Source organism: Rattus norvegicus, chromosome 15 (genome assembly GCF_036323735.1).
Source record: "Rattus norvegicus strain BN/NHsdMcwi chromosome 15, GRCr8, whole genome shotgun sequence".
NCBI classification, from domain to species: Eukaryota; Metazoa; Chordata; class Mammalia; order Rodentia; family Muridae; genus Rattus; species Rattus norvegicus.
Window position 1 is genome coordinate 33302608 of NC_086033.1, and position 24157 is coordinate 33326764.

At 51.1% G+C, this 24157-nt stretch overlaps 1 protein-coding gene across 1 annotated transcript; it reads left to right on the forward strand.

Moving 5' to 3' along the window:
- The first annotated feature begins 170 nt into the window (after positions 1–170).
- On the forward strand, positions 171–22513 carry Nynrin (NYN domain and retroviral integrase containing). The gene is made up of 8 exons (XM_039093836.2): positions 171–483; positions 10325–10983; positions 11102–12679; positions 13507–13637; positions 13779–13875; positions 15314–15415; positions 16382–16483; positions 17931–22513. The coding sequence occupies exons 1-8, from the start codon at positions 286–288 to the stop codon at positions 20773–20775; spliced, it is 5712 nt and encodes a 1903-aa protein (XP_038949764.1). The 5' UTR covers positions 171–285; the 3' UTR covers positions 20776–22513.
- Positions 22514–24157: the final 1644 nt, after the last annotated feature.

Consider the following 24157-nt stretch of genomic DNA (forward strand, 5'->3'; position numbering starts at 1 on the left):
GGGAGGAAGGGCGGCGGGATCTCGGCTGGTTCCACCCCTAGCTACAACCCCTAGCAGGAAGGGCTTGTCTCCTGTGCAACGGCGGAAAGGGACGGGGCTGGGAGGGCGGGCGCGGAGCGCTGGCGGGTGGGTCGCTGAGCCCGCGGCAGGGAGGCGGGGGTGGGGGGGAGGGGGCGCGCCTCAAGGAGGGGAGGCGTGGCTTAGGCTGCGGGGCTAGGTGGCTGGGGGCCTCGGTGCTGGGACCCGTGACACTTCTCACGCTTTCCAGGGGCGGGAGGGACAGCCATGCTCTTGTCGGGGGGTAAACCCCCAGCGCAGGAATGGTTCATGGTGCAGACAAAATCGAAGCCCCGGGTACACCGGCAGCGGCTGCAAGTCCAGCGCATCTTCAGGGTCAAGGTGACCGCTTTCCAGAGCCGTCCCGACACCCCTTACTTCTGGCTGCAGCTGGAGGGGCCCCGGGAAAATACGGGCAAAGCCAAGGTAAACAGCTTCGTTTTGCTCCTTTCTATCCCTTCTAGTCAGATCCTCTCCCTCACTCCTGAACAGTCAGTAGTCCCCAGAGGTGTTGGGTCCTGCTGCTGGCTTTCAGGGCCTTCCTCCCTCCACATATGCAGCCCCAGCTATGTCCCTCTGCTTCCTTCTTTCTCTTCTGCCCCACCCCTCTCTTGCATGTCACTTCGGTCCTTTAATTGTGCTGGGAGAAGCTCTGCTGAGAGTCTCTTTCTACGAGTCTTCTCTGGTCAGGAACGGGCCCTGATTTTCCGTCTTGGGATCAGTTTAAGGGCCTGCATTTTTTGTGGCCTCTGCAACATACGTCTTTGTTCTCACCAAGACTCTGGAAGGCCTCCGTCCTTTCTGTCTGCTTAAATCCTGGGCGGTTTCTCTGAGTACTAGGATCGGAGGAGGGCCCTAGAGACACTGATAGAGCGGTGTTGGCAGTTTATAGACCAGGCATTAGGGCTTGGAGACAGGGAGGGACTGCCTCAGTCGTCAGAGTCAGGAAGGAGTAGGTTGGTGGAGGTTGGGCTAGAACCTAGGACCCTGCCCCATATTCTTGCTGTGCCCAGCCCCCTCTCTTTGAGGCTCAGGGTAGGATGTGTCTGTTCTGGAAGGTAGTGCCTTGGGATGCCAGGGCATCTTGGGGGGAGGACCACGAACGTTGAGATGAAAGGGCTTGCTGTATGGAGCTGGATATTGGACAGGCCAGGTCACAGCTTGTCCCTTTTACGCTCAACTTGGCTTCTCCCATCAGCCTTCTCTGCTTGGGCTCCTCCCTCTGCTTCAGTCACACCCAACGGCCCCCACTCCCTCAGATTCCCTTATCTCCTCCTGTAGGAATGCTCTAGGCTTCCTTCTCTCAGATACGTGCTACTCTTAACTCTTTGGCTGAGACTTTACCCATATCTCAAGTTTGTCAGGGCCTAGGTAGAGAAGGCCCAGAACACAGCAGAAGGACAGGGGAGCTGGGAAATCTCTCTCTAAACTCGCCTAGCAAGCTGCTGTATCAGCAGTTTTCCAGTTCTGACAGAGGTGCTGGGGGAGGGGAGAGGTGTCTGCCCAGAAAACAGATGTGCAGGGGCCCCTTAGTTTCAGAGGCTGCCGTAGGGTAAGCTAAGAAGAGGCTTTTGGGCTCTTTACATTCTTAATCTTTCTATTACTGTAAAGTTACACAGCTCAGCCTTCATGGAGATCTATCCAGCTGACCAGTGACTTCCTTAAGATGGAGACCGAACCCAGGGCCTGTGCCCTCTGCCACTGAGCCGCCTACCTCCCCTGCCCCCTGAATTGCACTGCTTGAGATCCTCCTGGCTGTGTTTCTTGTTTAAACTTCAAGTCAGCCTCAAGCACGTCAGCATTGCTGCCTCTTTGGGCTATGGATTCTCACCCCTAAATTTCTCACTCCAAGCCCTGCTAAGTGGATCCCATGGCTCTGTCAGTTTCCTCTCGCCTCCCTCATTGCCCTGGAGAGAGGCATTGTTGAAGGTGGAAACAAGCTTGCAGAGATTCTGGGTGACTTCCTTTCTTGCACTGGTGGGGACAGAAGGAAGAAACTCGGGAGTAGGGAGCAAGGGACTGTGGAATGTGGGGAGGATAAGGTTTTCAGGAGGTCTGGATTTGACACGTCGTTGCCACATCATAGCCCAGATAGAGAAGCATAGTTTGAAGAGGCCCAGGTCTAATAATTCAGTCATCTTGAATCTTTCCCCCCTCGTTTGTGAAACAAGGTAATAACACTCTTCTCATGTAAGAGTTGTGAGGGCCGACTGAGACGGAAAGAAGGCATGCTCAAATACTTTGACAAAAACATAAACAACAAGGCATGCTCAAATACTTTGGCAAAAACATAAACAACACCACGGGGCGGAAGTCAGGCTTTATAACGGACCAAGTTTGGTGTCTTGTAAGCCAAAAGGCTTGGCTTACCTGCTATGTGAGGTTGTCTTGTTTCTCAGAAGAATGCGGTGTGGCTGTCTCCTACTGTAGCTGTAGTGACCAAGCCAGCTCAGTCAGTCAACAGGCTCTCCAGGGCAGGAGCAAAGATTCAAAAGAAAAAAGACAATTAGACCACTCGGTAGCATGACCCCGCCAGTTCTGAGGCTGAGGTTTATTTTTTTCCCAGTCTGCTTTTATACCATTTTAATTCCGTGCAAGTAATAAGATCAGTTCTAGGTTAAAGGACAAGCAAGACAATAAACACAGATAGTCAAGGAACTAACAAGGCCATAAACAGAGCCCTGTGATCACTGTTTCTAAGGCTTATCAGGATGACTGAGATGGCTGAGCCTACTTCCCTGTCCTAGCCCAAAGTCAGATTCTTGCCTGAAGCCTACTACTTTTTTCTAGCCTAAAATCAGATTCCTGCCTGAGCTAACTTGCCTGTCAAATTCCTGCCAAGCGGGCCCCAAAAGCTCTCCACACTGTAGGCATCTGGAGTTTTTGCCTTCTGGTGGTTGCCTTCCATACCTAGGTCAACTGGCATAGGACTTTTGGGACAGATGGAAGGAGGACAGTGAGGTCGTCTGCTCTGGTCTGAGTGGAAAAGGGGTCAAGAAAGATGCAGACTCACTTAAAGTAGAATCTGGCATATTTTTATATTATCTGTGCTTGCTTTTTGAAAACAGAAAATCTCTGATAAGCTTCTGTTTTTAAGTTCTCGTGCAGTGGCAGGGTTTAGGAACCATCAGAGATGTTGCTGGGTATCACACCCTAGGTAGGAAGACAAATCCCGGGGAAGAGGGCTCCTCCGAGGTGAAATCACCAAGTGGAGAGAGGGGACTTGAACAGTGGTTAAATGGGCCAGGCACCCCTTTGGCACTACTTGGCAACTGACTATGAGAATGCGTTGAGTGCCGCCAGAGAGGACGGGTGACATGGCTACCTCTCTTGTTTCTAGAGAAGATGGATAGAGGTGACGGGGAATCCAAAGACAGCAGTAGCGGAGGCAGCTTGTGGCTTGTTCTTGTTCTCTGCTGTCAGATGGAAATTGGCCCGCCCCGGTACTCAGTGAGCAGAACCCTGGGAATTGGTCAGGTGTGTGTTGGATTTGGCTCGCACAAACCCATTGTTAAGATTTTAGGAACTTTGCAAGCTACTGGAGGGCTGTTTATAGCCACTGTGAGAACATTTACACCACAGAAATTGGCAAGTGCTCTAAATCAGGGTTGTGCTTCTTTCCTACGAGCTGATTATAAAATGTTTGCCCACATATCTGGGTCATGACTGAGAACCTAATTTCTTTTTTTTTTTCTAAATCTAAGTTTTAAAAGTTGTATTATTGGGCTGGAGAGATGGCTCAGTGGTTAAGAGCACCGACTGCTCTTCCAGAGGTCCTGAGTTCAAATCCCAGCAACCACATGGTGGCTCACAACCATCTGTAATTTAATCCAGTGCCCTTTTCTGGTGTGTCAGCAATAGGATGCTCATATACATTAAATAGATAAATATTTTTAAAACTTTATTATTATTTTAAATTTTAATTTTGTTTTTGACACAGAGTTTCTCCATGTAGCCATGACTGTCCCGGCACATGCTCTGTAGGTGACAAGGCTGGCCTCCAAACTCACAGAGATCAGCCTGCCTCTGCCTCCTGAGTGCTGGGATCAAAGGTGTGCACTACCACTCCAGCAGTTTTTCTTTTTTTAAATCACATAATTTACATTTAAAAGTTATTCAGCCTTTTTAAAATTCACAAAAGATAATTTTTTCCCCGTCCTTCAGGACTTTTCAGGCACTCACGAATCTCCATATTTCTCGCGGAGCATGAAGATGCTCTTGCCTTTCGACCGATGTCGGATGTTTGCTTTCTTTTTCCTGTTATTACACGTGAGGGGTTAGCTCCCTCACCCTGATACTCCCTCTTCCTTTCCAGCGTGTTTGGTCTCAGTTTTCTAGGTCTATATTTAGGATTTGCTCCATTATTCCAACTGTGCTCCTCATCCACAGAGGAAGTCCTCTGGGGCCTTGGTTTTCTTTCCCCCCAGGTGAGGGGAGCTGAGGCCATGAAAGTCGGGGTAGGGATCCCACTATCCACTTACGAGCATGTCCTGGTGACCTCACTTCCTTTCAGTAGACCCCACCTTCCGGAGGTCCCACCATCTCTCAGAGTGTCCAGCTGAGGACAAGTCCCTACAAATTGGTTTTGGAAGAACGTTCCAAACTCTAGCAGCCAGTCTATGTAGCTGCAGGTAGTCCCTTGTGGACAGCTGCCACTTTATGCTGTATCTGTCACTTCAAGGCTTCAGTTCACCGATCTCCTGACATCGGTTATCTTGTTCTTTGTTAAATCCATTCTTTCTTGGGTTGATGGAGCTTATCCACTTGTAGTCTCCTTTTCTCTCCTTTCTCTTCCCGTTCGTCTCTTCTTTTCTTTTGATAGTGTCTAGTCATGTGGGTGTAGTCCAGGCTAGTGTCAACTTAGGATGTAGCTTAGGCTGGTGTCTAGCTCACAGCCTTCCTGCTCCGGTCTCTTGAATACTGGGATTTCAGGTATGCAGCTGGCACTCACTCATCAGTGGTTTTATCAAATTAAAAGGATGGTGCCGAGCAAAGGGAATTCTGAAGCGAGACATAGTTTGCTTCCTGAGCCACACGCAATATGGACGAACCAGTTCCTGTAAAGACAGTTGCAGTCAGTGTTCAGCGATGACTGTAGAAGAGATGAATACATCTGAGGTTTCTCTCGATTATGGTCCAGGACACTTTTCTCGGGTTCTTTGATTGCTCAGTAGAGCTGCTATGCTCTGCCTGGCCCTAGATATTCGCGTTACAATGTAACTGGAATCGTAAGGGTGGTAAGAGGGATGGCTGTTAAGAGGTGGGGTGTTAAGATGGGATGGGCTCTTTATATGTTTGGGGACTCTCCCACCTGTTCTCTATCTCAACATGGGTTGATGCTGGTGCAGTGCTCTTGGGTTTCACCGTCTCTAAAACCTGGAGCCAAATGAAATTATGGTCAATACATGTGGTATTTTGTTACGGCGGCAGAGAGTGGGTCAAGTGGCTTCCATATATTACATATGGGATATATAATATATATATTTCCCCCAGGACTGAGGCTCATCCATGGAGTCGCATGCTTACCCCATGTATCCTAGGAGGAAAGGTGTTGTAATCTACATGTCTAGGCTGCACATCTGAACGTCACTTGATTGGTAGTTTAGCTGGTATTGAATGATAAAGGGAGACGTTTCTTTCAGAGATGTGGCAACAGCACTCCACATCACTCCATTGACGTCTAGCTTCTGAGAAGCAGCCTGAGGCTGTTCTTGTCCTGCTCTTTGCCTGAGATGTTTTCCCTTGGGCAAGTTTGTAGTGCTCACCGATGTGCTGAGTCTTTTTGGTGACCCAGTCTTGTGTGGACATCTGTTTTCATTTCCTGTGTTGCTCCGTACTCTCTCCACCTTCTCCTGGGCTTCATGGTCTTCGGTCTAGAGGATTCGGGCTGCTGACCCTTCCCACCCTCCTTCACCTTTTGAGTTCCTGTCTTTATGAGCTTTCTACGTTTTTCACGTTTTATTCTATTTTTTCTTTGCCTTTTCTGTTTTTTCAAAAGTTTATTTGGTTCTGTATTTCATGTGTGAGTGCTTTGCCTCTGTGTGTTCTTGCACACCAGAAGAGGGCATCAGATCCAATGATAGGTGGTTGTGAGCCGCTCTGTGGTGCTAGGAATTGAACTCAGGACCTCTGGGAGATCAGCCAGTGGTCTTAACCACTGAGCCATCTTTCCAGCCCCCAGTTTTTTCTGTTTTCTAAGTCTGGCTTTTTATTTTCCAACAGTCTTTCTGTGTAGCCCTGGATGTCCCAGAACTTGCTGTGTAGACTACGCTGGCCTTGATACACCTTCCCCTGCCTTTTAGTGCTGGGATTGAAGGCATGCATCACCAGACCTGGCTAACTCCAGCTTTTTGCCTGACTGTCTTTCAACCCTTTTCTTGAGTCTTTCATTACTGTTCCCACGTTTTAATATTGGAGTCATATGTGTTCTGTTTTCAAAAATAGTGTCCTATTTACTGTGTGACATATTGTCTAATATGCTTCTGAGAATGATATAAGCCTTTTGGAGGTAGGGAAGTCTGTCTGTCTGACTGTCTGTCTCTGTATGTGTGCGTGTGTGTGTGTGTGTGCGCGTGTGTGTGTGTGTGTTTTGGGAGTACTAGGTTTTCAGATTAATCTCCTTCTCTAAGAACTTGGCCTTTCGGTTCCCTTCACTCTGCACTGAAAGCTTCATGGTTCTGTCCTTTGGCCTTTTTGTTTTCCTTACGTGCATATTGGGGGCCCTTGAAGGCAGAATGAACATTGACATAAAAAGGAAGGAGGGGGCTAGAGACATGGCTCAGCGGTTAAGAGCACTGACTGCTCTTCCAGAGGTCCTGAGTTCAATTCCCAGCGACCACATGGTGGCTCACAACCATCTGTAATGAGATTCAATGCCCTCTGCTGGTGTGTCTGAGAACAGCTACAGTAAATAAAAAAAGAATTGTTTAAAGAAAGGAAGGAAAATCCTGGGGCGTTGTAAGCACGCATGGTGTGACATTCTTCGGTGCTGATGGTTTCATTTACCTTCGAATTGACAGAAGATCTGTGGAATATTGGGCAATATGTTTTTACAGATATCATCACACTTTTTCGACGTTTCCCCTAATTTTTGGCGTCGTTTATCTATAGATTGTTCAAGCCATTTTCTGGACTGTAAATACCTGCTGTTTCCTTGTCTGGTTTTGCTTTTCAGTGTATATATCTACATGGGTAAGACTGTAGACTTCACGGCCATTGTGCTGGGTGTTCATGCCTGTATGTGAGCCTGAACATGTGACTTTTCTCTCATCTAAAAGGAAGATAATGAAGGCCGCTTTTGTAGGGCTGAGAGAGGAATACATCCGATAGTCTATGTGCCCAGCACCTAGTAAGGTCTAAATAAATATTAGTTCATTTTTATTGTTTTCAAAGTGATCTCAATTACACCGTTCCTAAGGATGGTGAACTACTGATGGAACAATGAATATCTTAAGCTCTCTCTCTCTGTGTCGAGAGGGGGAGGGGGAGGGCACCCAGGCATGAAGAAGGTGACAGATCCCCTGTAGCTGGAGTCATAGGCTGTTGTGAGATGTCAGGCATGGGTTCCAGGAATTGAATTTGTGTGCTCCCCAGGAGCAGCAAGCACCCTAAACTCTTGAGCCATCTCTCCAGCCCCTCCCGCCTCCCTTTTTGAGGTAGCATTTTCCCCTAAACATGGAACTGACTGACTGACTAGACTGGCCAGTGAGCCCCTGGGATCCTTCCATCACTCTAGGGCAGAGGTTCTCCACCTTCCTAATGCTGCCACCCTTTCGGACAGTTCTTCAAGCTGTGGTGACTCCCAACCATACGATTATTTTGTTGCTACTTTATATCAGTAATTTTGCTATTGTGAATTGAAATGCGAATATCCGTGTTTCCCCGCTGGTTTTAGGTAACCCCTACAAAAGGGTCGTTTGACCCCGCCCATAAAGGGGTCGGGACGCACAGGTTGAGAACCACTGCTCTAGGTGCTGGCACTCTGCACTTCGGTCCTCATGTTTGTACAGTAAGCATCTTACCCACAGATCCATCTCCCCGATCCCATTTAGAAAAAAAACAAAACAAAACAACTATACGCATTTATTTTATGCTGAATTTATTCCCGTGCCATGAGTTTTTGTTTCTTCAGTTTCTTCTGGGATCTTTTTCTTCTGTGCAGCCTCCTCTTCTGGCTTTGGAACAATCTGTTCCTTCTCAGTGAGGAGCATCTCAGTGTGGCGGGGGCGGGGGGGGGGGAGCTCATGGCTGGGTTAATCCGGCCATGAGCTCTGCAGGTTCATCTGAGCGTCTTAGGTGCCGTATTCACCTGGATGTGTTCAGTGATAGAGAATCTCTGTCTAAACCCTTCAGTTCAGCATCACTCTGCATTTTAAAACATGTGCAGCAAAAATTCAGCACTATTTTTGGCTACCGACCCCGTGTCCAGCCCCTCTGTTTGGCCTGGACACACCTACGGACTCCACCATTATACTGCAGGAATGGCACACACTGCTCTTTAAAGTGACATCCTTCAGATACTTGGTGGCTTTGCGGATATGCATACCCCGATAGCTGGGGCAGTTTCCCGGGTGTTCTTAAAGTGAACAGGAAGGTTTGAACCTCTTGATTTGCATGATCTTGTGGGGTTTTCTGAGTCAAGGGAATGGCGGACCATATTCACAGGTCACCTCTGGCCGCTAATAGGAAGAGGGAGCGCCCTTTTTTTTTTTTTTTTTTTTTAAGAAATTGCCCATGATTTCTTTTTGTTTTTTCACTCAACCTGCCCCTGACTTTGCATATTGCTTTTGTGTAGTCGGGATGTGGGGTGCACAGGGATGGGAAACATTTGTTAAGGTGATCACTGTTTGCACATTTGCTCTCTCTTGTTAGTGAGACCAGGTGAGGGTCAGGTGGGATAGACCAGGTGAGGGTCAGGTGGGATAGACCAGGTGAGGGTCAGGTGGGATAGACCAGGTGAGGGTCAGGTGGGATGCCCTTCAGATTTTGTTGACAGTAGTTACAGTCCAGGAAGGAAGTAAACACAAGCTAAATCAGGGGGAAATGCCCTGTGCCCTGAGCAGAGGTGCTAGCATAAGCTTTAAGACGGCGGCTAGAGATTTAAAAAGGGCTACAGACCATTTGTCATGGAATGGAGCTGTCAGGGAGGGCAGGAAGGGGGGGTGCTCTGAAGGGTGTGGATGTGAAGGAGCACGTGGGGGACCTCAGTCCACTTGGGCTGCTGTTTCAGAGACTGCTTAGGAGCTCTTGGAGATCACTGGGGTACGCTGGTAGGTAGATGAATCCAACAGCTCTCCCTGCAAACATGAGGGCTGGTTAGCCAGAGAACTAGAGGCCCTCCTCCTGGTCAGACATAATGTGAATCTGTTGGGTATTTGTCTGGACACTGGCCCATCAACTTATCTCCACCACTGGGCAGCTTTGCCATGGTTACGGGTACAGGTCGTGCTGGAGAGCTTCTGGAGGGGGATTAAGCTGGAATCCTACAGGATTACCTGGAAGTCACTGTGCAGTCAGCCACAGGGGCTTCAGAGAGCTCTGGTTTCAATCAGGTAGACGTAGGCTATGATCTGGTGCAGACACTGTTGAGCTGTGTGTACTTGGGCAAGCTTTTATGAGTCCATAGAAGGGGGGCAAGCTGTGCCAGGCGCTGTCCTAGTAAGCCAAGCTCACTAAGTTCAGGGAAGCTTCCAGTAGACTCATGAGGCAGGGATGGATGGGGAGATATAGCTGGGAGGAAAGAATTATTAACTTGCCCCAGGCTGCCCACGTTCTCCGCACATGAGAGTGCTTCATAGTCTATAGCTTTCTTCCCCTCAGGTGCCACACAGACTTGTAGTGCCAAGCGGACTTAACTTGCCATGCTCTAGGTGAAGACATTGAGGTCCTGAGAAGATGACAGACTTCCTACAATCCTTCCTTGTCAGTTGAGGCCAAATTAGAACTAAGAGTGAGGTCTCTTGACTCTAAACTTGGATTCCCCCCCCCCCCCTCGGAGCTGGGGACCGAACCCAGGGCCTTGCGCTCTACCACTGAGCTAAATCCCCAACCCCTAAACTTGGATCTTTTCTTCCCTCTGAGTTCTCATCCATTCTGTCACTGTTTCCTATAAAGAGGGGGCGGGGCAGAGGGAGAGCATCTGGCCTTGGTGGTGCCAACATTGGCCAGCTTGGGCTTAGCGAGAGGTTGGCTTTTGAGGTATCGCGGACAGACTGGGGTTAGCCACTAACAGAGGACTGTTTCCCTTTGTTCTTTCCCTTCTGCCCAGGAATATCTGAAAGGTCTGTGCAACCCAGAGCTGTGGAAGGAGGTTCGCTACCCACCAGTCCTGCACTGTGCCTTCCTTGGGGCACAAGGCTTGTTCCTGGACTGCCTCTGTTGGAGTACCCTGGCCTACCTGGTGCCTGGTCCCCCTGGCTCCTTAATGGTGGGTGGGCTGACGGAGTCTTTTACCATGACACAGAACTGGCTGGAGGAGCTGGTAGCACGGCTGCGCTGGGGCCCTGCCCCAATGATCACCCCCAGAGGGGTTTGGGAGACAGAGGTGACCCGGGCTTTTGGGGCTCTGGTGTGGATCCGTTGTGACCAGTATGCAAGAGACCTGCTGCAGCTTCCTCCAGCAGTCCAGGAGCTGCTTCTCAGCCTGGTCCGAGATGCTGCTGGCAAGGAAGACATCATTGAGTGGCTCGGCCATTTCGGCATCTCTGGCATTTACCCTAAACCACCAGACTTCCTGATCTGCCCTGCCCTGCAGAAGAAGGAAGGCTCATCCCTGGTAACCATAGGAGAGAGCCCTGTACCCCTCCAAGAGATAGGAACCTTGAATCGGGCTTCAGAAAATTCGAAGAAATTAACAGGTTTGGGAGCAGCTGGGTCCGTGGTCCCAGCTCAGAGCACTCCGCAGGACACGGCACAGCAGCTAGTACGGTAAGTACCGGAGAGTGGGTTTTCTCCTCCCCTACCCCCCGATTCGGATCCCCAGGAAATAGTAATTCGGGACCAAATTGCTGTTCTCACCTTTTCAACGAATTTGGGCTTTTTCCAGGGACGGGTCCAACAAGCAAGGTGATGATAGGAACAGTGCGGGAGAGGAAGGGGCCACTGCACAAGACAGTGCCGGGGAGGAAGGGGCCACTGCACAAGACCCCAGCAGCCAGGATTCTGCGAACCATACACAAGCCCTCTTGCAGCAAAAGCAGGGACAGAAGACGGAAAACAGAATCTCATTGCAGTCGCCAGCTCTGAGCGTGTGCCCATCTTGGAAGGCCTGGGCCCCAGGGCCAGCCTTTGGGCCCTCGTGGCCGGGGACCATTGCTGCCACCTTCTGGAAGATCAATGAACTGCAGTCTCTTCACCTGGTCTGGCTCCTGTCCCAGGCTTGCTTCAATTTCCCCTTCTGGCAGAGGCCCGTGGGCCCCATCCAGCTGAGGCTGCCAGGACAGAATCCTTTGCCCTTAAAACTGGAATGGAAGCAGAAAGAGCTGGTTCCTCTGCCCACTGCAGAAAGTCCAGCTTGTCGACCAGATGGGGACCTAGGAAGGGAGGCAGCCCTAAAGCATAGCCTGAGGCCAGAGACCCCCACCAAAATCATCAGTTTATCAGTGGTGCCAGGAGATTGTGGCATCAAAGAGAAGGTTAGCCCAGGACTTTCGCAAGTAGGGCCATCTTCCACATCTATACCCCAGGCTGGAGTTGAGCTGGGAGATGAAGGAAGGGCATTGTCAGATTGTAAGGGCCCGGAAAAGCTGTCCTCTTCGGCACTGTCCACAGAGCAAGGGGGACCCAGGATTCAAGAGAGGCCAATGGCTCAAGCTGGGATGACAGGTCAGTCAGTACCTGACACTCCAACAATGTCTGAAACTCTTGAAGTGACCACAGCTGCCGCAGTGTCCAAAGTTGAATGCACACCCACTGAGGGGCTGCCTGCAACTCCCAAAGTGCCTACAACCCTGAAGAAGCCTGCAGTGTACACAGAGCCTACAGCTCCCCAAGTGCCTTCGGCTCCAACAGAGCCAGCAGCTCCTGTGGTGTCCACAATCCCAAAAGCAGCTGTGGATCAACCAGCAGCTCCTGCCACCCCCACCACCCCCCAAACTCCCACAGCTCAGAAAACACCTTCAGTGAAAACTCCTGCAGGCCCCCAGACCCCCAAAGTTCAAACTGGGATCATTGCTAAAGCAGAGTCTACAGCCCCCAAAGCGCCTGCGGCCACCCAAGCACCTGCAGCTTCTAATGCCTCCAGTGTTTCTAAAACACCAGAGGCTCAGGCGTCTGCCATTGCAGGGCCAACCATGGATGTAACCAAACTCCTGAGTGAGGAGGTTCAGGCCTCAAAGTGTAGAGCCACCGTGCTGAAGGGCCAGGGAAAGCCTGGGAGGCAGGGTCTCCAGTCCAGTAGCACCATGGCCTCCAGAAGTAAGCATCAGTTCCTGAAGGAAGGACTTCTTGGGGCTTGGGATGGGACCCAGAGGCTGTCACCTCACTCCCAGGGCACCAACATAGTGACCAGCTTCCAGAGGTTCAACGAGGCCTTGAACACACCCTTCGAGATGAACTTGTCTGAGGAGCCTGGGAACCCAGGGCTGAGGAGAGTGGTCATCGACGGCAGCAGTGTGGCCATGGTGTGAGTAGCGATGGGCTGGACTTGCCCAGGGAGGTGGGCAGGCACTCACTCCTTCCAGACCTTTTTTTGGGAGCAAAAGGTAGAGGGAAGGGGCTCATGCTGAATGGCTACTTCGTGGTAGGTCATGGGTACAGAATCGTCACAGAAGACAAGGTCTCTCTTCTTAGATGTAGATAGGGTCTGAGAGGTGAAAAATGTCGCCAATGGTCTCTGAGTCAGCCAAGGATTTATTTGGCCTTTGGGCTCAGATCTATCTGCTGCAAAGGTCCGTGTGCTACCCAAGCTGGTTTTTCAGTAGCTCAAACTCCCAAGACCTGGCCCCAAACCTACTAGAAGCTTTTCCGTACCGCAGCCTGCCTGAGATTGTTCTGCATGCTCAGTGCTTCCTCAGTGCATGCTCAGTGTTGTAGAGGTGTGGGTGCAGGGATGTGTCTCGTCTGTCACATGGTCCAGTAATTATTTGTGCCAGTCAGGCTCTTGGCGCACAGTAGGTGGTCCTCTGCCTTAAGTTCTAGGCAGCTGTTTGAAGGCAGGGCTGCAGGCCGGGTCTGATGGCACACACCCCTTTAATTTCAGCATTCAGGAGGCAGAGGCAGGAGGAATCTCTGTGAGTTCAAGACCAGCCTTGTCTACATAGTAAGCTCCATCTAGAACAGCTAGGACTTGAAGGAGAGACCTCATTTGGGGAGTTGGGGTGGGGTAGGGAGAGGGTCATGCTGACATCTTTGGTCCTTTTGAGACATTACTTGCTTGGGTCTCAGGGCAGGGGATGAATAGCGGAGCAGGGTCTTCTGGGAAGTAGTTCCCTCATTCCCGCCATCCCGCAGACACGGCCTACAGCACTTCTTCTCATGCCGAGGCATCGCCATGGCAGTACAGTACTTCTGGAACCGTGGGCACCGAGAGATCACCGTGTTCGTGCCCACCTGGCAGCTGAAGAAGAACCGGAGGGTGAGAGGTGAGACGCGAGCACTGCCCGGCCCTTTCCGAGCTCACCTGACTTTTCTTTGCCTTGCCTTTGTGGCCCATTCTTCCACCACCCCACCCTGGTCTTCCCCGTGTAGCCCTCCCGCTATCTCTGTTCTGTCTCTGCCCTCAGAGAGCCACTTTCTGACGAAGCTGCACAGACTCAAGATGCTGTCTATCACTCCATCCCAGCTGGAGAACGGCAAGAAGATCACCACTTACGATTACAGGTATGCCCCGCCCTGTCCTCCGCAGGGCTCACCTTCTGGGAGGGCGGGGGGAGGGCGGGGGCGAGGGGGAGGGCGGGGGCGGGGGCGGGGGGGTGAATGGAAACAAACGAGGAGGTGGCTGAAGGTTGGCTCTTCCCAAGCACAAGGTTGCTGCCATTTTTGGACCTTGGGTGCTGTGCTCCCCGAGTTTACCAGCTTTCTCTCTCCGTGTTCTCAAGAGGCTGTGCGCTGGTTCAGGAGCACGAAGCTCGTCCAGCCCACTGCATCTGATTGCGATTTGAGATGCTGATTTGCTAATTTGAGGTGCTGATGAGCGAGAGGCTCATCCAATTAGCATTCGAGGTAGCCTAGGCTTTTCGGTGTCAGTTTGGGTTCAAGTTCCTATTCCAAGGGATGCCTTCAGTCCTTGATCCTCAAGCTGTGATGCTGGGAGGAGGTGTGTATGTAACCTTACATGGGCGGATCCTCGGGCAAGGCTATAGAAATGGAGTTAGATGGGCCTGGTTAGCTTAAATGTTGACATCCTCTCTGCTCGTCAACTCTCAGCCTTCCTTGTCCAGCATGGCTATAGAACCAGCACGCCCAGGGGAGTCTGTGACCCTGCCTGTACGAGAGCAGGGAAGGGAGGCCTAGATGCCGAGCCGGCAGGCCTTGACTTCCCTCGGGCACCTCGCATGTTAAGTAGGGAGAGATTCCGTTTCTTTCCTGTGTTCCCTGCAATCCATTCAACCTTTAAGCCTGTGAAGGTCTGGGCAGGGCCAGTTAAGTTTCCCGTCTCCCAGATCTGACTCCTGAGTGGGTTCCTTAAATCCTCTAAATCCAGGCAAGGACTTTTCTGTTGATGCGCCCTCTGCTGGGTACTTGGGGAACAGCATGTGAAATCCCAGGGAATGCCCCCCACCACCACACCCCTCCTTAAGAGGAAAGTGATCCTAGGGAGAATAGGTTTATTAAGCCATGTGATTTAATGTGTTGGTATGTTTGTGGATGTATGTCTTGACATTGGGTGTGGTACTGTGCCTTGATGAAGAATATTGCATGCTGTGTACTAGGCACTGAATTAGACTTAGAAGCATTACCTCAGTTTAATTATTACAGCAACACGGGGCAGGTATTTCATCCTCATTTTACAGGTGATGAAATGGGGGCGGAAAGCACCCACGTGCAGAGGATGGGTTCTGTGTTGCCTGAACTTGCGTGTGTGAGAGGGGGGTGTGGCTATGTATACATTTGGAGGTCTATGTAACCAAGTACACCTTCTGGGGTTGCTGGGATCCCAGACGGACATGGAAGAGAGGATATACTCTGTGGCTTTGGCTTGATTACAGAGAGCAGAGATTTGTCTGACCCTCCAGGGAGTTCTGGTTCATTTTCCAGAGGGCCCAGAAAATGAGAGGGGTGGTGGCTGGATGTTTAGTGACTTCCTTTATTTTTGCAGGTTCATGGTAAAGCTGGCAGAGGAGACCGATGGGGTCATTGTCACTAATGAGCAGATTCACATCCTAATGAATAATTCCAAGAAACTTATGGTCAAAGATCGGTGAGACCTTCTAGGGACTAGAGCCTCTATTTCCCAGTGATGTCAGACAACCGGTGGCAGAGATGTTGGGGCAGGAAAGGGAGCCTTAGAGTAGGGCTTTGCTAGTGCCTGCTGATAAATGCTGTGTGTGTGTGTGTGTGTGTGAGAGAGAGAGAGAGAGAGAGAGAGAGAGAGAGAGAGAGAGAGAGAGAGGGAGAGGGAGAGAGAGAATGTGTGTGTGTATGTGTGTATGAGAGAGGGAGAGAGAGAATGTGTGTGTGTGTGAGAGAGAGAGAGAGAGAGAGGGAGAGGGAGAGAGAGAATGTGTGTGTGTATGTGTGTATGAGAGAGGGAGAGAGAGAATGTGTGTGTGTGAGAGAGAGAGAAAGAGAGAATTGTGTGTGTGTGTGAGAGAGAGAGAGAGAGGGAGAGAGAATGTGTGTGTATGTGTGTGTGTGAGTGAGAGAGAGAGAGAGAAGGAGAGAATTTTGTGTGTGTGTGTGTGAGAGGGAGAGAGAGAATGTGTGCATGTGTGTGAGAGAGAATTGTGTGTGTTTGAGTGTATATGTGTGTATGAGTGTGTGTGTGAGAGAATTTGTGTGTGTGTATATGAGAGGAGAGAGAAGGAGAGAAGGAGAGAATGTGTGTGTATGTGTGTGTGAGTGAGAGAGAGAATTGTGTGTGTGTGTGTGAGTGTGTGTATGTGTGTGTGAGTGAGAGAGAGAATTGTGTGTGTGTGTGTGTGAGGTGTGTGTGAGAGAGAGAATGTGTGTGTGAGAGAGAATTTGTGTGTGTGTGTGTGTGACAGAGAGAGAGGGAGGGAGGGAGGGAGGGAGAGAGAGAGAGAGAGAGAGAGAGAGAGAGAGAGAGAGAGAAAGGTGGGGTAGGGAAAGATAGACAGACAGGCTGAGAGACCTGTGGAGGCAACAGGGTGTGGCTGACCCTTGGGCTTACCTATGACCTTGCCCTTTTCTCCTGTGGGTCTAGCCTGCTACCCTTCACCTTTGCTGGGAGTCTCTTCATGGTACCAGATGACCCCCTGGGCCGTGACGGCCCCACCTTGGAGGAATTTCTGAAGAAGCCAAACAGGTAATTTGTCAGGCCTTCCTTTAGCCCCCAGGCATTCCTGGGGCTGACTGAAAACGTAGTGTTAGTCAACATTTATCTGGTTCTTAATAGTGAAGGGGGCGGTTTGATCTTTTTCCGTCTCTAAGATCTGTCACATTTTGATGCTTTTATCTACTCTTTATGTTACTCTTTCAACGTTTCCCACACGCCTTCTCATGCCTATTTCCACAACTGGCTTTCATGCTCAGCCTTTTCTTGCTGTCTTCAGACCTATGCCATGCAAATTCATGTACATTTTAGTGGCCACGTGGCGTTTCATTACGTGTGTGTCTAGCAGGCAGAAAGGACGTATTCTCGAGCTGGGGCCATTTGACTGTTTCTGCTTTAGGCTGCTGGTGATGTGTGACAGGAAGCAGGTTTGTTTTTCTTTCCTTGTGTTCAAGGGAGCCATGTCTACATTTGTGCTGTCAATCTCATCTCCTCTGATGCTCACAATTTCAATTAGGCGTAAATGACCATACTCCTCATTTCATAGAGGAGACTCGAGTGACTTTTCCAAGGTCATTCTGGCAGAACTTAGTTTGTGGCAACTCTGGCCGTCTGGCTTCTCTATGGTTTGAGTCACGTTTGTGTGGCAACTCTGGCCGTCTGGCTTCTCTATGGTTTGAGTCACGTTTGCTGCCCATCTCCCAGTGCTCTGGGACCCGTGGACAGGACACTGCTTCCTGCCCACCCCAGCCATCTTTCATCTCATTGCATCAGCGGAAATGAAGCTGAGGCCCTTCTGTTGTGTGTTAGGCTTCCCCTCCGATGTTCACCCTGAGGTAATAGTGCGAGTCCTCTCTTACCAAGCTTAAAACTAACTGAAGTGATTCATGGTCTTAGTTTATTTAGTTTTGTTCCCCGTCGTGATAAAACACTCCAAACAAAAATAGCTATGGAGAACGGATTATTTCAGCTCAACAGTTGGGGGGTAGTCATGGCGGCAGGAGCTTGGGAAGAACTGGTCACGTTCTATCTGCAGTCAGAAGAGATCGATAGATGAGTGCTTGCTGATCCCCTGCCTAGGGAATGGAACTGCCCCTAGTGGGTGGGTCTTCTCACCGAAGTGTAATCAAGATAATCCCTCACAGATCCACCTACAGGTACTGGATCTAGACAGTCCTTCTCTGAGACCACCTTCCCAGCTGATTGTAGATTGTGTCAAGCCAGCAATTAAAACTGACCGCTACGGTCAGTGAGGTTTGGGTTTGGTGAATTCTCAAAGCGCAGAAGATCCCTTAATGAGTGACATGTGTACGCTATAGAGCAAGTATTTGTGGGCTGTCTCCTGACTGCCCCCTGCCATGAGTGAAGGACTCAGGAATGAAGTGGACTCTGTGGGGTGGCCATATGCGTGGCTTTCCCCTCAGATAATCTGTGGGGTTGGGGGCCGCCCCTCTCATTTTTCTACCTGTTTTGGTGATAGGTTGGACATGGACATTGGCAATTTCTTGAAGGTGTGGAAGACCCTTCCTCCCAGCTCAGCCAGCATCTCTGAGCTGGGTGACGCTGCTGATGCTGAACCTTTGGAGGGTCCCCAGAACATAGAAGAAGGGGAGAAGGGGGAGGAAAGCCTGGAAGAGGAGCTGGTGGAGGAGCCAGGAATTCCGAAGCCTGATGAACAAGAGGAGCAGGACTCTGACCCCGTGTCAGTGTTTGGGGTCGAGTGCCCTTCCTTTTCCGAGGAAATCCTCCAGTGCCTCAGCCTGCACGACCCCTCCGAGGGGGCTTTAGACATCGACCTTCTGCCTGTGGTGTCTTCGCCATACCTGGATGTCCCCTGGGATGGGAAGGCTCCGAGTCAGCAGGTTCTTACCCAGCTCGCACAGCTCACCATCCCTAGCAACTTCACCGCGCTGTCCTTCTTCATGGGCTTTATGGATTCCCACCGGGATGTTATTCCTGACTACGAAGTCCTCGTGGGACCCCTGCACAGCCTCCTCAAGCAGAAGCCAGACTGGCAGTGGAACCAGGAGCATGAGAAATCCTTCCTGGCCCTGAAACGAGCCCTAGTGTGTGCCCTCTGCCTGTCAACCCCCAACCCCGACCTGCCCTTCTACCTGGAAGTGACCGTCAGCCAAGTGTCACTGACGGCCAGCCTGCATCAGGAGCACTCAGGAAGGAAGCACCCCATCGCCTATACCTCGAAACCTCTCCTCCCCGATGAGGACAGTGAGGGTCCTCAGTCAGGCGGGGACAGCCCCTATGCCGTGGCTTGGGCCCTGAAGCACTTTTCCCGATGCGTCGGAGACAATCCAGTGGTCCTCCGTCTTTCTTATGCCTCCCGGACCACGGTGGATAACGAGGCCTGGGATAGCCGTAGGGCTTCCAACGCATGGTTGATTCGATGGTCTCTCTTGCTGCAGGACAAAGGCAAGAGGGAATTGGAATTGTCCCTTCTCCAGGGCCTGCTGGGGGAAAACCAGCTGCTGACGCCCGCTTCCTCGATGCCCCGAGTTTTCCAGCTTCTGCCTCCTTCTTCTGACCTGTCTACTTTTATCTGTGTCCATGTGTCTGGCTATTGCTTCTACCATGACGATGAGTTGTGTGCTGGTTTTGGTCTCTACATCTTGTCCCCGACCAGTCCTCCGGTCTCCCTGGCCTTTTCCTGTTCCCCTTATACATCCACATACGCCCACCTGGCAGGCGTGGCCTGTGGCCTAGAGCGCTTCGGCCAGTCCCAGCTCCCAGTGGTGTTTGTTACCCACTGCAACTGGATCTTCAGCGTCCTGTGGGAGTTCCTACCACTCTGGAAAGTCCGCGGCTTCCTGTCGTCGGACGGGGCCTCGCTACCTCATCCAAGCCTGCTCTCCTACATCATATCTCTCACGTCTTGCTTCTCATCCCTTCCCTTCATCTACCGAACCTCTTATCGGGGCTCTCTGTTTGCCGTGACGGTGGACACTCTGGCCAAGCAGGGTGCTCAAGGGGGCGGGCAGTGGTGGGATTTGCCAAAGGATGTGCCAGTGCCCATAGTGACTCCCCATACTAAAGGCAGGAAGCCCAACCTGCTGGCCTTACAGATGAGTGACAGCACCCTGGCCAATATCATTGCCAAGCTGCAGGCAGGGCAGAAGTTGTCTGGGCCCTCCCCTTTCAGTTCTGCCTTTAACTCGCTCAGCCTGGACCAAGACAGCGGCCTGCTCATGTTCAAGGCGGAAAAGCATCCCAGGGTCTGGGTAGTCCCAAGGCAACTTCGGAGGGATCTGATCTTCTCTGTGCATGACAGCCCCATGGGGGATCACCAGGGGCCAGAGGACACCTATAAGACGTTGAGGCTGTTGGGTTGGTGGCCTGGGATGCAGGATCATGTGAAGGATTACTGCAGGAGCTGTTTGTTCTGCATTCCCCGAAATCTCATAGGTGGGGAGTTGAAAGTTATCGAGTCCCCATGGCCTCTCAGGTCGACCGCTCCCTGGTCCAGCCTGCAGATTGAGGTAGTAGGGCCAGTCACTGTAAGTGAGGAGGGTCACAAGCACGTGCTCATCGTGGCCGACGCCAACACCCGATGGGTGGAGGCATTCCCTCTGAAGCCCTACACGCACGTGGCTGTGGCCCAGGTGTTGTTGCAGCATGTGTTTGCAAGATGGGGTGTCCCCATAAGGCTGGAGGCAGCCCAAGGCCCCCAGTTTGCCCGTCATGTTCTGGTGAGCTGTGGGCTGGCCCTAGGAGCCCAGGTGACTACACTGAGTAGGTCCCTTCAGTTCCCCTGTCTGATGAGTTCAGAGGCCTACTGGGAATTCAAGAGGGCCCTGAAGGAGTTCATCTTTCTGTATGGCAAGAAGTGGGCAGCCTCTCTGCCTTTGCTGCACCTGGCTTTTAGGGCCTCCACCACGGAGGCCACACCATTCCAGGTGCTGACTGGGGGTGAGATGAGGCTGATGGAGCCCTCCTGGTGGGAGATGAGCCGGGCGAACATCGAAGGGCTCAAGATGGATGCTTTCTTGCTTCAGCTGATTCGGGAGCTGTTGGACCTCCACTGGAGAGTGGCAGAAAAGGCCAGCGAGAAGGCTGAGAATAGGCGTTTCAAGAGGGAGAGCCGGGAGAGCGAGTGGAGTGTGGGTGACCAAGTCCTCTTGCTGTCTCTCCCCAGGAATGGCAGCAGTGCCAAATGGATGGGTCCTTTCTATATTGGGGACCGCTTGAGCCTATCGCTCTATAGGGTGTGGGGCTTCCCAGTCCCAGACAAGCTGGGCTGTGTCTATCCTAGCAGTCTAATGAAGGCCTTTCCCAAGAATGACACACCCCTGCCCCTTGACTTGGAGCAGTGAGTTAGAATGGTCGGGGAGCTGCCTGTTCTAGGGGGTCCCGCATTTCTGCTGCTAGTCCTCCCTTCTGATCTGAGCAGTGCTCTCAGCTCTGTGGGGCCCCTTAGTTGTGCCTTTTGTGGAGAAGGTCCTTAGTAAAGCTTTGCTGAATTGCCTTGACCTAGGGAAGAATGTCCCTAGAAGACATCCCCCGGTAGGGGTGTTTGGAGAATGTGCCAAAGGTTGTCCTATGTGGGCTCTGGAAGTTTTACACTTGGGAGCAAACGAGTTTCCTCAACAAGGTAGGCCAGGCTCACAGTCCTCCCCAAGTGCCGCCTTTTCCCTTTTTACACACTCAGGTGTGTATTGGTGTGCACACCCCTCCCCAGTGTCTTATACCCAACATACACTTAACAGTGTGGATTTGGACCTGCCAGTGGGTAGGTATCACGGCTTTCTCTCGTGGGAGTGCCTCCCCTTACACCGTGCATTTGTTTGCCCTTGGAGTTCTCGGTGGCACAGGCACACCGGCAGCAAGAAGGTAGCTGTTCTCCAGTCAGCCTCCCTTGCCAGCACCGGGACAGCTGTTAAGGAAGGGTTGGAGCCTTTCTGTGCCTCCAGGATGGTGGCTCTGGGTGGGGGTTGATCAGCCATAAGTCACCTACCTGTTCCTAAGGGGAGGTGGAAGGGGATGAATTGGCCTACCTCATTTGATTCCAGTCAGCAGATGATTCCCGACCCCTGCTGTGATGGCAGTCACTTCACAGGAATCAAGGGCCTTGATACCAAACCTGGCATCTGTGCTGGAAGAGCTGCTTCTGTTAGGTTCGGTGGTGCTCACAACTCTGGCTCAAGGGGAGGGCATCTGACGTGGGTAGTTTGACACATGGCTGGGCGCCGGGTGGCTTTTTCCTCTTGCACCTATGACTCCTCTCACCCCCTGCCAAAGCTCACAACCCTCTCCTGCCTGCAGTGTACCCATCTCCTTAGATGGGACTGCTTTGTCCTGATCAGCTGCAGTGCCCAGAATCTGCCTCTGTGTAGAGCTCGCTTACAGCCAGTGTGTAGAGCGAGCTCTCTCAGCAGGAGTGAGGGCTGAGATTCTCACTACCCTGCATTCCTACACAGCCAAGCTGACAGGCTGGAGAGAAAGGCCAGCACCAGGCCACTCTGGCTTGGAGTCCTAGTAGCTCATTTCTTGAGGAGCCAATCTGGTTTTCCAGCTGAGCTCAGGTTGCCAGAATGCTGGGCCCTGAGGAGAAGTCACATTGAGCCCGGCTTTCACAGCAGAGAAAAGAGGGAAATGACTTGCCCACAGTCATACAGCTGAGTTGTGGCTGAGCTGGGACCCGGATAAACCGTCCTGACTTCAAGTTCAGCACGATGGGTTCTAGCGACATGTTTAAGCATAGGAATCCTTTTGGATTTTGTACCTCTGTTTCCTTTGATGCCATTCCCTAACCCTTCTAGATAACTACCTGGATGCTGCTCTTCAGCCAATCCAGCTGTCAGCCCTGCCCAGGAACGAGTGCTGGGTGCTCCCGGGATGCTGAAAGGTTAGCTGTAGAATTTTTACCAGGTACCGTTATTTCTTCACACTGCCTCACCTTTGTCTCTCCCCCACCCCTTCGTATTGTAGTCAGCCTCACCCTCCCACCCCAGGGCTGTATTCCAACCCCTCTTCCTGTTAAGTACAATTTCCATCATACGCTCTTTCAAGTGATTTTTATTTTATTTTTCAATAAATCAATTTAAAAATGGAGCCAGTGTTTAATTTTTTCTGAATTGGGGGATGAAGAGTGGGGGTATCTGTGGGGGTCCATTGCTCTTCCTGAACTGGAAACCCTTGTTCTTCCTCAAGTTTGGAGTCCTTACTCTTGGCTAAGCATTCTGACTTTGGGCCTTGGCTTTCCGCTGCCTTTTCTACAAGCAAGCCAAGGCTTCTGCTCCATGCTGGCATGGTTACAGCGGGCAGGAAGGATGTACAAGTGCATATGCGACTCCTCAGTTCCTATTCGAAACACACCTACTATGTGTTGTGGGCTGTCTGGGAGTGGACAGTATAACAGGTTATGGGAAGGACATAATCTCTTTCCTCCTGGAGCCCAAAGTCAGGCGAAGGAGAATAAGCGAACCCAGTATAGCGTGACTTGATATGAGGCATATGAGAGCCCATGGAGCCAAGCCCAAGGCTCATGACCTGTGATATTTATGAAGGTCATCCCAGGGCCCTTCCTGCAAAAGCCAAGGTCGTTAATTGGTGCAGGTCAGAGACAGAGACCACAGATGCTAAAGTGGAGGTCATTTGGACAGGCGGTCAGCAAAATCCTTTCCTTTTTTCTAGATCTTTACAGGGTTCTGGTAGAGATTCGTGGGTCCCTCTGTATTTTTTGAGACAGGGTCTCATGGAACCCAGGCTAGCTCCTAACTTACTCTGTAGCCAAGGCTGACTTAGAATTTCCAACCCTTTGCTTCCACATCCCAAGTTTTGAGATTACAGGCACAGACCACCATGCCTGACTGAAATCCCCTTTGGTTTTTGGAGAGTAAAGTTTGCCCACATTAACTAACAGACACACTAGTACCTTTGTCTCCACCCTTTCTGTTCTCACTCAGGGCACTGGTGGCTGGGCTTTCTCATATCTGACAGAGGAGTGAAAACAGCCACTGCATAGACCGTCCCTTCAACTAATGCAAACCATACAGCCCTCCCACCCCAGGGTCAAAACTCACATAAGCACCTGTGAGTTCGATACCACCGTAGTAGGCTAAACCTCGGCGTTCACTGTAAAACTGAACACACCGGGAGGAGAGAAACACTGAAACAGGTGAAGGGTTGCCGCCAGACATCCCACCTGCTTTTAGAGCTTGCCCAAGACCCCTGGGACCTCCACGGCTCTCTAATCGTTTACTAATTCACACATTAACGACTCATATATACTGATTATTTGCCAGACACTAGGTTCTGTGCTTTCCAGACCTGACACACTTAATAGCTCCGTTTTACAGATGAAGAAATTGAGGCACAGAGAGGTGAGGTAACTCACTGAAGATATGTGATTAAAAGAGAGGCTGGGTCTGCATGACGTATCATCCGATGCCACTCAGGAACTGTCCGTCACTAATGCTGCCTTTTTTTTTTCTTCATTTTTTCATGCTTTTTTTTTTTTTTGGTTCTATTTTTCGGAGCTGGGGACCGAACCCAGGGCCTTGCGCTTCCTAGGCAAGCGCTCTACCACTGAGCTAAATCCCCAACCCCTTCATGCCTTCTTCTATGCAAGCATTTTTACACTGTTGTTGCCTTATGGCCCTATGCCTCAGTCTATGGTGTCTCCGTATTTTATTAGTGTACCACATAGTGTTAGTTAAGATTTCTCTATTTGGGCACCAAAGAGATGGCTTAGCG

Coding starts and splice junctions, on each gene's coding strand:
- Nynrin (XM_039093836.2), top strand. CDS start 286: ATGCTCTTGTCGGGGGGTAAACCCCCAGCGCAGGAATGGTTCATGGTG. Junction 13,638..13,778: donor GAAGAACCGGAGGGTGAGAG/GTGAGACGCGAG, acceptor CTCTGCCCTCAG/AGAGCCACTTTCTGACGAAG. Junction 15,416..16,381: donor AAACTTATGGTCAAAGATCG/GTGAGACCTTCT, acceptor CTGTGGGTCTAG/CCTGCTACCCTTCACCTTTG.